The 14,244-nt window shown below is 35.3% G+C and overlaps 1 protein-coding gene across 1 annotated transcript; it reads right to left on the bottom strand.

The window, feature by feature from the left end:
- Positions 1–404: 404 nt before the first annotated feature.
- Positions 405–3,604, bottom strand: LOC127138605 (probable protein phosphatase 2C 40). The gene is made up of 5 exons (XM_051065088.1): positions 3,371–3,604; positions 2,479–2,568; positions 1,235–2,329; positions 885–1,149; positions 405–797 (listed from the first exon to the last, which is right to left on the bottom strand). The coding sequence occupies exons 3-5, from the start codon at positions 2,318–2,320 to the stop codon at positions 670–672; spliced, it is 1,479 nt and encodes a 492-aa protein (XP_050921045.1). The 5' UTR covers positions 2,321–2,329; positions 2,479–2,568; positions 3,371–3,604; the 3' UTR covers positions 405–669.
- Positions 3,605–14,244: the final 10,640 nt, after the last annotated feature.

Below are 14,244 nucleotides of genomic sequence, written 5' to 3' on the forward strand. Positions count from 1 at the left end.
TGTATTTGATATTCTTGGTTTATTTAATAACATTTCAACTCCTACGCATATAAAGCTTATTTGAATTGTATAGTGGTAGATATAATCTAATCATTCTAGAAGTAATTTGAATAAGTTGTAAAGTTGTAGATATAATCTGATCAATCTAGAAGTAATTTGAACAAGACTTTTCAGCCACCCACAGTTTAGATCTTAGTGTTTTCCATAAGAAATTTAGGTATATATACAAGTTTGAAATAGTAAGCCAGCATTATAAGTCAATTTTACCTAAGTCAATTTTTTTGACAAAACTACCAAAGAACCAATTGTGATAGCATTCTGAATTAGACATCATTGATACATGCACAAATTCCCTTGAAGGTTTAACTTTAATAAAATGGGCATGTAAATGAAAACACCTCATATTAATTTCAATTCCACAAATATATTATGCCAAGCAATGAATGAATTCATCATAATCTGTAAAGCAGCCTATTTATTTTTTTACATGCATTTCTACAGCAAAATGGAAGCACTGCACAAAATATTTGAATACTAAGGAACTATTGATTCTATGTTCAAAATTGTTGTCATATGTACAATCTTCCAACATCCCAACTTTCTACAATACAAAAAATGATTTTAGTTTTCATTGAAAAGCTTCATCTGCAAATTTTCTTCGGTCAATGTTCAGATGCAAATTGACGCCTTTGAAGTTCGTTTATTCATCCCAAGGATGATCACCATTACAGTAACGTCATCGTGATATTTCCGCCTACTTCCAGCTGGAACATTCATCAACTCCTCCGTGCTGAAACCTGTAAGAGAATCGATCATGTAACCGAACAGATAATAAAACCACAAATATCTATTCATAAACTTAGTATGATATCTTGGAAAAGAACCTGCAGAATCAGCTGCTTTTGTTACTAGTTCTTCAATGAGATATTTGGCTGGATCACCGTGAGGATTGCGCAAGATGTAAGACTCCACAAGATTCACCGCTTCCTCGTTGCTGAAGAAGTCGAATAAACCATCACTTGCAACTATAACAAATTGATCGGATGGAGAGATTTTATGCACGTTCAATGATGGATCTGTTGAAATGTATGGTGGGCTTCTAAGATCTTGAACTCGGAGGATTCCCATTAGTGCATCATTCAGAATTTTCTGTACGAAAAAAAAAATCAACTTTATCTATTTGGTAAAATACAGCACAGATATTGCGATTCGGAAAATACTCAATGTTACCAACCTTTTTCAAGTACCCAACTCCAAAAGCACGCGTAACCTTCAATTTTCCTTTCACTCTCCCTGCTACAATGGTCTTAGGATCATCAGGATGCTCGGCAAGAAGTCGAGTTCTTTCACTGTCATTGTCAACAGTATGACTATCAGTAAGCTGAATAGCTCTCAACCTCTCACTCCCGTTCATTTCGTTACCTGTACTGCACGTTGCAAGCACTGCTCTGCTATCACCAAGATTGAGCGTACACAAATCATTTCCATGAAGAAGCACGAGCAAAACGCAAGATCCAATCGAAACTAAATCCAGACGCTCCTCCATTTCCTGCTCAACCATGTACAGGAAGTCATTCTCAACCTGATTAAGAACATGTTTGAGGCTATCAAGTACCACATTCGAAAATGATTTATCTGATGAAGATTGATGCTCGTGATCAAGAACACGACTACCATCCAAACCGACATTGTCAGAAGCATTGATGGAATTCGGTTCTGAATTCCAATCTATTGTATTTAGATAAGATACAATAGAGTCATAAAGAGTACAAGCTAGATAGTCCGCCGCATCTCTCCCATTAAACCCGTCATAAATTGCACAAAATAGCCAACCATTTTCTTCAGAACAAACTGCTTGAACTCTATCTTCACCAGCAGCTCCTCCTGCTACTTGTACTTCTGTAGCACCGAGAAAACTTTCATTTCTAGAGGAAGGACTCATGAGTCTTAACGAACAAGGCTCGTATTCAAGCATATGACTTGGACTGGATGGGCTGCAACTTAGGTTCGACAAACTACTTTGGAAAGAAGTTGATAGCATGTCCAACATTCCAAGACATGGCGAAGAGGGTACCCGCCGAAATGAATTAGGAGAGTCCAAATTCGGAAGGATTTCTTCTCCTATCACACCGTTGCAGATGTTTGTGTTGGCAAGTGTAGCATTTGCACTCAAAGCAGCACCAGACAAGCAAGAGAAACTGCTTGTTCTTCGCATTTCAGGAAGGATTTTGCAGCCTTTGGCAACCTTGCAAGGGATACCTCTGTCGTCATTGCATTGATAGCCGAAACTTATTTTCAGTTCACCTTCAGGACTAAGCATGTTTATCCCCTGGTTTAAGAATTCATTCTCAACAATATCAATATCACATGTACATACGAAACGTACATGAAATGCCTAATTTCGTTTAAATCAATGTATATGTAATCATAAATATTTTCTAATAGAAAATATCAATTTAATCAAGTAGAAAACTCAACTGATAGATTTTCTAGATTGTGGAAGGGCTCAATTGATATACTAAATAACGCTCCAAGTCCAACAAGGTTTCATTCAATAAACCTTGCAGCCTGCACCACATACAAGAGTAGCAGCCATCAGGTCAACAGATAAAGAAAAACCGTGACAATTTCATTAACTACATCATGCAATAAACAAGAAAGCAACAGAGATTCATCAAAGTAAAACTAAGTTTCACAGTAATATTAACTTCAACTCAAACATTTCAAGTTATACATATTCACCTCAGATTATCTCTCCCAACATATAAAGACCAAATTCTATTCAATTCATCACCATAAGCAATCAAAAAGCTCCTTCTGATAATGGTTAAAAACCAACAAAAGTCTAGAAACACTACTAATCTATGTGTACTAAAATCAATGTTCTCGTTTGCTTGCTTCCAATCTATCTCACTCTCTTACTCAGTCAAGCGTCATTGACAGTGACACTTACATTATTATAATTCTTAAAACCATTGATTAACGCAAGAGCCTAATTAACTAAAACAAATAAACTTCAGAAAACTTTAGGTAAAATCAGACCAAAGGTGAAGAACACATGAGACCTTTCACCACCCTAACAATAGCAGTAAAAACAATTAGTCAGAATTTATTTTTTTCCAAGAGTATAGCAGCAAAATTCATCAATCGTTCATAATTCTAATAGCCCATTTTTTGTATGGAAGCTTAAAGCAAAAAGTTAGCATCTTTTTCCTAAGATAGTCAAAACCCACAAGGAAGAACAAAACATAAACAACATAGGAAAACCAGAACACAAAATATCCAACACATACCTTATTAAATTGATAAATAAATAAACAAATCATAAAATGAAAATTGTATGTAAAAAGATGAAGGAGAAGCTACTTACGAACAGATCTTGAAGAAGGCAATGAATCAGATGAGTGAAGAAGCTAAGAATGTAGCTATCAGAGATATTTAGAAGAAATGAAGACGAAGAGGGAAATCAATTAAGAAAAGGGAAAAAGGGTTGTTGCGTTTATATATAAAGTGGAGAATAAGCGCTTCATTGAGACGCGAAAAGCGAAGTCGTTGCAAATTCGAATGGTAGATAAGAAAAGTGTGTTTTTCCCTTTTTGTGAGGAACCAAATTTTTCTTGGCTCATGATTCTCTCTATTTCTTTTATTTATTTTATTTTTTATTTATCTCAAATTTGTATATTATCTTTTATCAACAAATTATTTATAGTTTTCAAGTGCCACTTCAAACAAAATTGATATTATTAAATTGCACATTATCATTTCTTTTCAAATTTGATATTTCACAATTGTGTCTGAATTTTCAATCTTATTATCATTTTGTTTACTTACGTACAAAATCTCTAATTCATGAAATATTTTTAAGCAAATCTCTTATTTGGAAGTGAGCTAAGTATTATTTAATTGTTTATGGGTCGTCCGCAGGATCAGTATATAAAGTTTAATAAAAAGTATTGGAGAAAAAGATGAATGAAATAGGTGGATCCTCATCTTTGTTGAGGATACATGATCATGCCCTATGTTGTATCTCTCATCTTTAATATTTAATCAAACGATCGTATGCATAAGACGTTGAATCCCTCACAAACGACTTTTAATCGTCCATATTATAAAGACCATACTACGTCATTTCAAGTATTTAATTGATTCCCGCGCACATTGTCATTTTCACACGGTAATTGGCTATAGTGTTGGAGTTTTAACCTTGCAGGTCCACCCTCAGTCTGTCGTACCAGAAGCTTACTTTGCCGCTCAACGACTTCGTTTCTCCACTTCATGACATGTTTCTAGTTCTGAAACGGAATAGTGACGCCGTCAGTGGGAAACGACTCTTGATTCCCACTGTTTTTCCACGAAAATTGTCACCACTTCACCAAATATGCATATCATCGATCTTCTTCTCTCATATCACTAATATCATTCTGGCACATCATCGATCCTTTTCTTCTCAAAACACTGACCTCTTTCTCCAACAAATCTGATAGCAAACTCTTAAAGATATGGTGACATCAAATATTACCATATTCATTGCTCAACGTCATGCCATTGTTGCAGTTGTTAAGGCTAACAAAGCTCCACCTCCTCCTCCAATAAAGAATGATTTATTCCTCGTGATCTTCATGTCCGCTACTGCACAAGAAGATCTTGCTTCTCCAAGAATTGACCGGGGAATATTCCAAGCCTTGTCGTTTTTCCAACCTATGCAACAATTTTACCAAGGTAAACCTTCGCATCAACCTCCTTCACAATCGATGATGCTCGGACACGAGATGCTCCCGAACATTCAACGGTTGCAAGCTAAACTAGGCATGCATGGAGCAAATAACCTACTGAACAATGCCTATAATCTAGTATAATAGCCAAATTCCTAAGCCCTGATGACATGATACTCTGAATTGAATGGAACTTACAATGCACTCCTCTAAAGGCCAATGATGTGTGCGACGCAGCATCACACGGAGACCAAAAAATCATACCACAATCTACTCCAGCAAATACAACCTCGCCATACAGAGCATTTTTGGAGCCACTAAGTCATAACTGAAGCATAATAAACCATACTCCTTTACCCAATTCTAGAGAAAAGTGATAGTCACACTCCACCAGAGGTTCGCCGACCCCATATGTCACCATCACACTACTTCTGGAAAAGGGAAAGTACAACGCACATGACCTGTTTTCTGAACAGAAGAGGAACCCACTTTCATATATTGGGTTCATAAAGTGTAAACTCTTTGTGTTAACCATTATGGGAGCTACCATGACTTGGTTAAAAACCCTCCCAGACGAGAGCATAGACTCGTTGAAGGAACTGCGTAATTTTTTCACTACTCAATTCACCGCTCAAAAGTAGAAACCTAATACCATTATGGTATTCATCGAGATCACGCAAAAGACTAAAGAAATTTTGCATAAGTGCATCGACTAATTTACCAAGGTACCGACAGAGGTAAGAGGTTCAAATGATGGACTAAAATGTTAGTTCTTCAAAAAGGAACTGAGAGGACACACTACATGCTCAGAGAAAAACTAGGTTAAAAGAATAGTATAGTTTAAGTGACCTGATAAATATGGCTTAACCCTATATCAACTACAAAGTAAAGCTTCTAGCTTAAGAGAATACCCAAGGAGTGAGAAACCCCGTACATGGTCGGGCTCCATAAAAGGATAATAATTGTCGCAAAGATGAAGGGGAACGAGGACCTCGATCCAGATTATTTCTATACAATCCTTTAAACACATTATGAGAGAAAAACTGGCAAGATTGCACATACACAAAGTTCAAAGAAGCCACAATTAGGAACCTCTATCCGGTTTGAGAGTCAACCATGACAAATAAATCGAAGTGTTTTCATTTACACAAAATTCTTGGCCATGATACTAATAAATGTTCCATCTAAATGAGGCAATTGAAGTGTTGATCAAATAGGGGCGGCTCGTCGGGTAAACCCTATACAGAGGCAGGAGATACCACCAAGACAAGAAGAAAGGTCATATAGGATTAGATGAGTCCCCAAAGAAGAAATGATATTCTCGATCATAGAAAATTCCTCTAAGAAGACTATCGAGGTTGTAAGCGGGTCCAATGGGAAGAAGGACAGTAGCAGCAAAGAAGAAAAACATTGGAAGAAGAAACGATAATACATCGCTTGCATTACTGAGGGTATTCCTAGAGGAAAAAACCTCTCAAATAGGACTATGAAGATGAGGATTGCTGAGTTAATTGTGGATCTATGTGATTGCAAGTACTGTCAATATGATCAAAAGTGATGAAGTATGTTTATCGCAAAGTTGCAATCAATTATTTGGTATTGAGATGACAACACTTGATATTCAATGATATCTAGTGAAATCCTTATCTCTTGAAGATAGATCAAGCGACCGAAGATACTTAAGATGTTTTATCAATCTATCCTTTTGAAGATGCTCTTGAAGATCGAGTTATCTTTTTAAAATAAACACTAATATCTCATTGAAGTCAACATCCGATATCCAACGAAGTTTAAGTGAAGACTTATGTTTCTCCAGTGGTTCGGTCTCTCAACTCTCTGATGATGGTAATCAACTTAAAGACATCTCAAGCCTCATCAAGTTATAAGATTCAAATTTATTGTGTGATGCTAAATTCAAGGATAGTGGTGCCAAGACATAAAGCTTTAGAGTTGTGAAAGAGAAAGAGTGTAAAAAAATTATTTGGCCATGTCTGTCTGAGTGACCAGTGTCTTATAAAGACACAAGGTAGGTTTTGGAATTACTATGGAAAAATCATACACACTAAAAACCTTTAAGAAACCTCTCTTACTTTGTTAAAACCACCTAAAAATGTTTGTAAAGCCAAGATAATTGATTACGAAAATGTCTGATCAATTGGAAGCTTGTTTACAAGTAAATAATCGATTAGCCCTAGTGTTGTAATCTATTATTCCAATTTGTAACACTCACAATCGATTGAAAGGCGTCTCTTAATGATTGGCAATGGCTAAAAATAAAAACATTCCTTTTTGGGGTCAAATAATTAATTAGCATAATCGTTTATGACTTAATTTTTCTTTAGAATGTTTCCAAATTTAAATCATGCCTTAGCCTATAGATAGATAGCTCATCTATCATTTCAAATCACTCAGAAAACGATATTTGATCCCAATTTCTCACTATCTTATGTCCTTTTCTACAAACCTATAGTTTATCACTTATATTTTTTGCCATTAGTGCTTCGAGAGTGCTTGCGTGCTTAGTGAGTATCATTATTTTAGGTGAGAGCAATCTTGTAATTTACAAAGAGTGTATTATCTCTTGAGTAAATATTCTTCTATAAGAATTTATTTGGTTGTGAGGTAAACCAGTAAAAGCTCTTATTTAGTTTGGAGGATTGTCTTACAAAGTCTTCGTTTGGCTCGTGAGTTTCGCCTGCAACAAGTTATTTTTAGTTCGTGAAGATCGACCATCAAAATTTCCACAAAGGTTCACACTACTACAAAAGAGACCTTTCGTAACACCTATTTTACAATGGTCTTCCTATTAATCGTGGTAATAGTACTTTTTTGAGCGTTTTTTTATTTACTAAAGAACACTTCACAACGGTCATAGGTACCAACCGTAGTGAAATGTACCTAGAGTGAAAGGGTTTGAATCTCATCACAAACAATTTTCTATTTATTATGACGTAATGGGCTTGACCTTACATATCACTACGGTATTTATAAATAATTGTGGTGTAAGTTGCAATCATTTTATTACGGTTTGTATTGACAATTGTGGTGAAAGGTTTTACTTATTTATATATAAGTGAAATCATGTCTCACTTCAGATACATTACAGTTGTATCTCACAAAACAAAACCCTAACATCTCCTTCACCTGTCTCTCCCAAAACAAAACCCTAACATATATGTCACTCGTTTCTCTCATATGGAAACCCTGAACTTTTGCAGCTAACTCGTCTTCTTCCATGGATATTTTGTTGCATCAAATCTTAATGAATGGATACATTACATGTTAGTCTTCACTATAGTTTATGTTCCAAAATCTTATTTATGTATTATTGTTTATGTTTCAATAGCTTGTTTCATAATGTTTGAACTTTCTGCTTGTTTTGACTTGTAGGTAGGGGTACTTGTTTCAATAACGAGGAAGAAGCTAAAGTTAACATTGCAATTATGGGACTTTCATTGTGGATGCCATTATGTGACATGTACATTTATGAAACATTCTATAAGTTGATATGTTTGTTGTATCGTGTATGTTGTTTAAGGTTTGTTGTTGATGAATGTTGTCATTAATGTTTGTTTAAAAGATGAGTTTATTATATCTTATGTGGTTTGAGTATTTTTCCAATTCCTTACCGAATATATAAATTTTAATATTGCATTAGAAAATTATAATAGGATAGATAAATTTATATTAGAAAATGATTACACGTTCAATTCTTGACAAGAATTCTTCAGCCTATTATCTGCATTTAGTTCTTTAACCGTTATAACTTTATTTAATGCTTGTAATTCTTCCATTGCCTCTTTCTCCACCTTTAATTTTGTTTACAAAGTAAATAATATTTTAAAAAATGAATTAGAGGTGAAGGAAAGGGGGGCAGAAGAACTAGGAGCATTAAATAAAGTTCTAACTATTAAAGAGAAAAATATGGATAACTTAGTTGAAGAACTCTTGAAAAGCATTTAACGTGGATTTGTTCTTCTAATATAACTTAATTTGTCATGTTATAATATTCTAGATCAGATTGAAATGTTATATGTTTAGCGAGCATTGGTGAAATAAGCAATCCACAAAATTTATAATAAACTCAGTGTATATATCACAACGGTTGTTTACACCAACCATTATTAAATTTTATGCATTAAAAAATATCACAACGGTTATTTAACGCAACTATTGTGGTAGGTAATGCACTACATAGCTTATAATCATGGTCGCACAACCATGGTGGAAAGCATCATAAATATAATCACATCTTACCTCACAACGGTTGGTCCAACATGGTGGTATCCCTTTTCCAACCGTTGTGATATGTGTTTTTCGTAGTAGTGTCATGAGCTCAGCCCAATGTAAAAGCTTTGTTCATTCAAGATTAGCCTGTGTAAAATCCCATCTTGGTTCTTAAGCCCAGACATGTGTAAGAGATCTATTGGTTTGAGATTAGCCTGTGTAAAATCTCATATTGGTTTTTGAGCTCAACCTGGTGTAAAAGCTTTATTAGTTCGAGATTAGTTTGTGTAAAATCTTAACTTGGTTGGATATTATCCTATATAAAATCACATCCCAGTTCAGAGGTAATCTCAATTATGGAGAACATTATTTCTCTTCCTCGCTTGATTGTTGTGTGGCAAGAATGAGTTAAAAGTTTCGCGCTACTTTGAAAAGTGAAGATTGAACAATATAAATGAGATGACTCATAAACATAATGTTTGAAGATTTTAGGTGAAAGTGTAATGTATCTCTCATTTGTGATGTTGTTCTTAACCCTTGGTCTAATGTAGATGATCCCAAACCTTTCCTCATATGACCCACCACATACAATTATCTATTTCATTCTTATGACTCAATACATATAACTATCTATTTTATTCTTATTTAAGAAAAATATAAGACTTTCTTTTTCTTTTCATAGATGACTTCTACTTGATAATAATATATTCAAGTTGTATAAAGAAAATAAATGTTATATCTCTTTCAATTTAAATTTAAATATTGATTCAGCATATTATGAAAGTTTAACTCGCTCTGTTATACATAACTTTTATTGATAAATAAAGATTTTTTTGTTTGTAGTCGAAATCACAATATTCACTAAAACTTACACATAACATGAGATTTAGAGTTTGAATCTAAGTGGTAGTGTTTAACTTAATAGTGTCAATTTTAATCACTTGAATTATCATTTGCATAATGTAATTAAAAAAAATTTAATATGTTTTTTCGATTTTTTTATAATAGAAAAACATACTATGAACTTCATTTCATTTCATCAACTAAAGTTAGTTTGATTATAATGCTAAGATCCATATATATAGTTGCACGTGCATGCTTGAGCTAACTTTATCCATATGATAACATCTCTATGTATGCATAACTTGCATGCATGAGAACTTTTTCTATGTTTACAAAGCTTGATTTTCGGTGAGTGACTTACTACGCGCTATTACTTCCCCACAAGCTCAAAGAGGATTGAAGGTGATGAATTTGAGCTTGGTGTGTAAGTCTAAAAACACCCATGTACCAGGCAGTTTTGTGAGAGTATATGTGATTTGTAAGGCACTAGGTACATGTTGGATCTTCATACATTTTGCAATGACTCTTTCACACACAAAATAGATGTCAAGTTCAATGTGTTTGGTGCGGGCATGGAGAATGGGATTATGTGATAGAAGAACAACATTAAGATTGACACATAGAAGTGTGGGAGGAAAGAAGGTTACACCAAGTTCTTTGAGTAAGGATTCAAGCCACCAGATTTTTGAATTAGTCTGAGCTAAGGCATTATATTCAGCCTCAGTGCTCGAGCATGCAACTAGTGGTTATTTCTTCGAACTCCGTGTGATAAGATTCATGCCAACAAAAATGCATGATCCTGATGTAAATTTTGTTATCTTCAGGATCACTTGCCCAGTTAGAGTCATTGTAGCCTCGCATGGAGAGTTTGCTTACAGTGGAGGCAGGAGAGATCAAGAAGCCATATTGAATCATGCCACTGAGGTACCACAATATTTGTTTTACAGCAGACTGATGAGATTGCAGAGGTGAAGCTATGAATTGGCATACTTTCTTTACCCTGAAAGCGGTGTTTGGCCTTGTAAGTGTGACATACTAAAGTGTGTCATCCATTGATCTATAATGATGAGGTTCACCGAGATTGGTGGTACCATACCTACTTAGCTTGAAGTCTATCAACATCAGAATGGATACCCCATTTGTATTATTCATGTTTGCACAATTAAGAAAATATTGAATATACTTGGACTGTGTGAGGATAAGGCAACACAACGACGGGCATTTAATCTTAATGCCTAAGAAATACTCAAGATAACCAAGGTTCTTTATAGAAAATTTGTCATGTAGAGACTCAATAAGTTTATGGATCAACATTGAGGAAGAACCTGTGATCAAAATGTCATCCACAGGCACAAGGGCAAATAGAGTAATACCTTGATGTTTATAGATGAACAAAGATTGATCACATTTATTATATTTGAAACCAAAGTGAACAAGGTCCTGGGTCAGTTTCTCATACCACACATGAGGGGCTTGTTTAAATCCATATAAAGCCTTGTGGAGTTTACATACAAGGGTTGGATCTTACTTTTCAAAGTCAGGTGGGCGTGTCACACACACACACACACACACACACACACACACACATATATATATATATATATATATATTCTTGCAATGAGCCGTTAAGAAAAACATTGTTCACATCGATTTTTTGAAGTTCCAACTTGTTAGTGAGAGCCAAAGTTAGAATGACATGAATGGTGGTTGGTTTAACAATTGGTGAGAAGGTCTCATTGAAGTCAAAACTAAATTTTTGGTGATATCCTTTGTCCACGAGGAATGATTTGTACTTGTTAACGGTTCCATCTGGATTTTATTTTACCTTAAACACCCACTTGCATCCCACTGGTTTCCTATGAGGTGGAAGAGATGTTAAGGATCACGTGTGATTAGCTAAAAGTGATTCATACTCACTCTGCATTGCCTTAGACCAATCTGGATGAGCCAGGGTTTGTTTAACGAAAGTTGGATCAACATGTCCAATAAGTGATTTAGGCTTTGAACGGCCTATTTTAGATTTAGTCATCATGGGATGCTCATTAAATTGATTGATATGTGGTGTTGAAGAACTATGAATATAAGGAGATCTTGAATAAGTGGAATTGGAAATAAGAAGACTTAAGGTGTTAGAGCTAATAGGCATTACTTTAGAAGGTTCACTAACTGGTAAAGGTGATGAGAGACTTGAGGTATGACTAGGAGTCGTGACTGAGTGGGAACTCAATGCATCATTAGATTCATAAGCATTTGGAAAGCTATCAGCAACTCTGACTAGTGAGTTTACAAGATCAAGTGTATTATTTTGAAGAGAACTCCTTGTATTGCCAATAGGAGGTGGTTGGACCATATGATAACTGGTCAATGAATGGAATGAGAGTGATTCAGATGAGTTGAGTTGTACTTTAAAGGCATCATGATTAACTGGAAACATTGTTGAGTAGGGAAAAACTCTTTCATGGAATATGGAATCCTTTGAAATATAAATCATGGTGGTTTTTCTTAAGCATTTGAATCTGTTATGTTGAGAAGATATGCCTAGGAAGACACGTTATTGGCTTCTGAAATCAAGCTTGTGCTTGTTGTAGGGCATGGTGTGAAAGAAGAAATCACAACTAAACACCTTAAGTGAGTCATAATTTGTAAGTTTGTGGTACAAGGCATGGTATGGTGATTAAAATTGTGTAATACTAGTTGAGGGAAGTTTGTTGATCACATGCACTACAGTTGCAAAACTATGATCCCAAAGTTGGAGAGGCATAGACACATGTGATAACATGGTGAGTCCCATTTCAACAATGTGAGTGTGTTTCATTTCCACTGTGCCATTCTGATGAAAAGAGTAAGGGAAAGTAAGTTTGTGTGAGATATATAACTAAGTTAGATATTTGGTGAAGGCCCTAAATTCTCCCCCATAATTAGATTGCACTGCTTTGATTGTTGTGTGGAATTAGGTTTGAATAGAGCTTGAATAGAGCTTCAAAGCATAGAGTGTCTCAGATTTGTGCTTTAAGAAATAAATCTAAGTAAACTTAGTGAAAGCATCTACAAAAGCAATGTAATGGAGATAACCAGAAGTAGAAAGGAATGGGACATGTCCCAAAGGCCAGTGTGAATAACATCAAATGGAGCATAGTAAATAGTGGAAGATAAAGGAGCATAAGCTTTATGAGACTTTCCTATGCAACATGACTTGCAAATCAAGGAACTATTTTTATCGAAAATTGACACATTATAATGTTTAAGATCCATTTAAATAGCTTGAAAGTTTGCATGACCTAGTATATAATGCCATAAGAGACTAGAATTATGCGTATTCACACCAGATATAACAGAAAATGAAATGGAATTAACAGTAGGACATAAGGAAGTTGAGTTTGAAACAAGTGGAGAGTGATGTCTTGAAGGCTCCATTTCCAAGTGTGGGAAACAATATAGTCCACATGAATCTATAAATCCTTAAAGTAAGGTGACTTTAGAAACCTAAGATTTGATAAAGCACTTGTTAGCACAAAACTCAAATACAACTTTGTTGTCTTTTGAGAATTTGGAAATTGATAACAAGTTGCATGTAATGCAAGGTACCAGAAGAATATCATTAAGAGTCATACTAATTGAAGAACAAGAAGGTGTATTAACATTGGCAGAGTCTATACATTGAATTAGTAAAGACTTACCATTTGCTACATTGACACGACTCATACCATTATAAGTTTATTTAGAATGCAAGAAACAAGGCTTAAAGGTTAGATGGTGTGAGGCACCTGAGTCAGCGAACCAAGCTTGGTGTCATACCCCAAAATTTGCCCGTTAATCTTGCAAGACATTTTTCAAGGCACTCCAACTCATTTTTCAAGACATTGATCTTAAAGGAACAAAGACCCAGCACACAGGTGGCCAAATCCAGAAAATGACCTAAACTGGCTTGCTCGTTAGGCGAGCAAAATCCTTCGCCTAGCGAATTCTTCGCTACACCACTCGCCTAGCGAAGCTTGCGAATACCAGAAATTTTGGGCTTCATGCTGAGCCCATCAGGTCACAAAAACTATTATAAATACCAAGACCTCATTCAGAAAAAAGGAGAACGAAAGAGGAGAGAGGAAGACGGACAGAAACCCTAGCAAGGAAACCCTAACAGAAGCAACCGAACAAACCCTGGAGGTTAACCAAGAGAAGTCAGAGCAACCCTAAAGGTTTCCTCCGCCCAACTCAATCCGGCACCAACCCTAAGAGTGATCTGCCAATTCAACGTTGCAATTCAATTGCAAACAGGTTTGCACTACCACTACCGCTTTATGCTTCCAATTTACATGTGGCATTATGATTGAATTTATAAATATATCTTAGGTTTTGCATGTGGATTTAAATATGTACGGATATCTTGAATGTTTAACCATAAAATTTCTGTAATGGATGCCATAGGGTTTGGAGCTTGCTGAAATCGTACTGTTCTTAAGTTCAA

The sequence above is a fragment of the Lathyrus oleraceus genome, chromosome 1 (assembly GCF_024323335.1).
Source record: "Lathyrus oleraceus cultivar Zhongwan6 chromosome 1, CAAS_Psat_ZW6_1.0, whole genome shotgun sequence".
Lineage (NCBI taxonomy): Eukaryota > Viridiplantae > Streptophyta > Magnoliopsida > Fabales > Fabaceae > Lathyrus > Lathyrus oleraceus.

Bases quoted from the DNA above. Each gene is read 5' to 3' on its own strand.
- LOC127138605 (XM_051065088.1), bottom strand. From the start codon at position 2,320: ATGCTTAGTCCTGAAGGTGAACTGAAAATAAGTTTCGGCTATCAATGC. The intron at 1,150-1,234 runs GTTGGTAACATT...TTTTTCGTACAG, and splicing joins GAGTTGGGTACTTGAAAAAG to AAAATTCTGAATGATGCACT. The intron at 798-884 runs GTTCTTTTCCAA...ATTCTCTTACAG, and splicing joins AAAAGCAGCTGATTCTGCAG to GTTTCAGCACGGAGGAGTTG.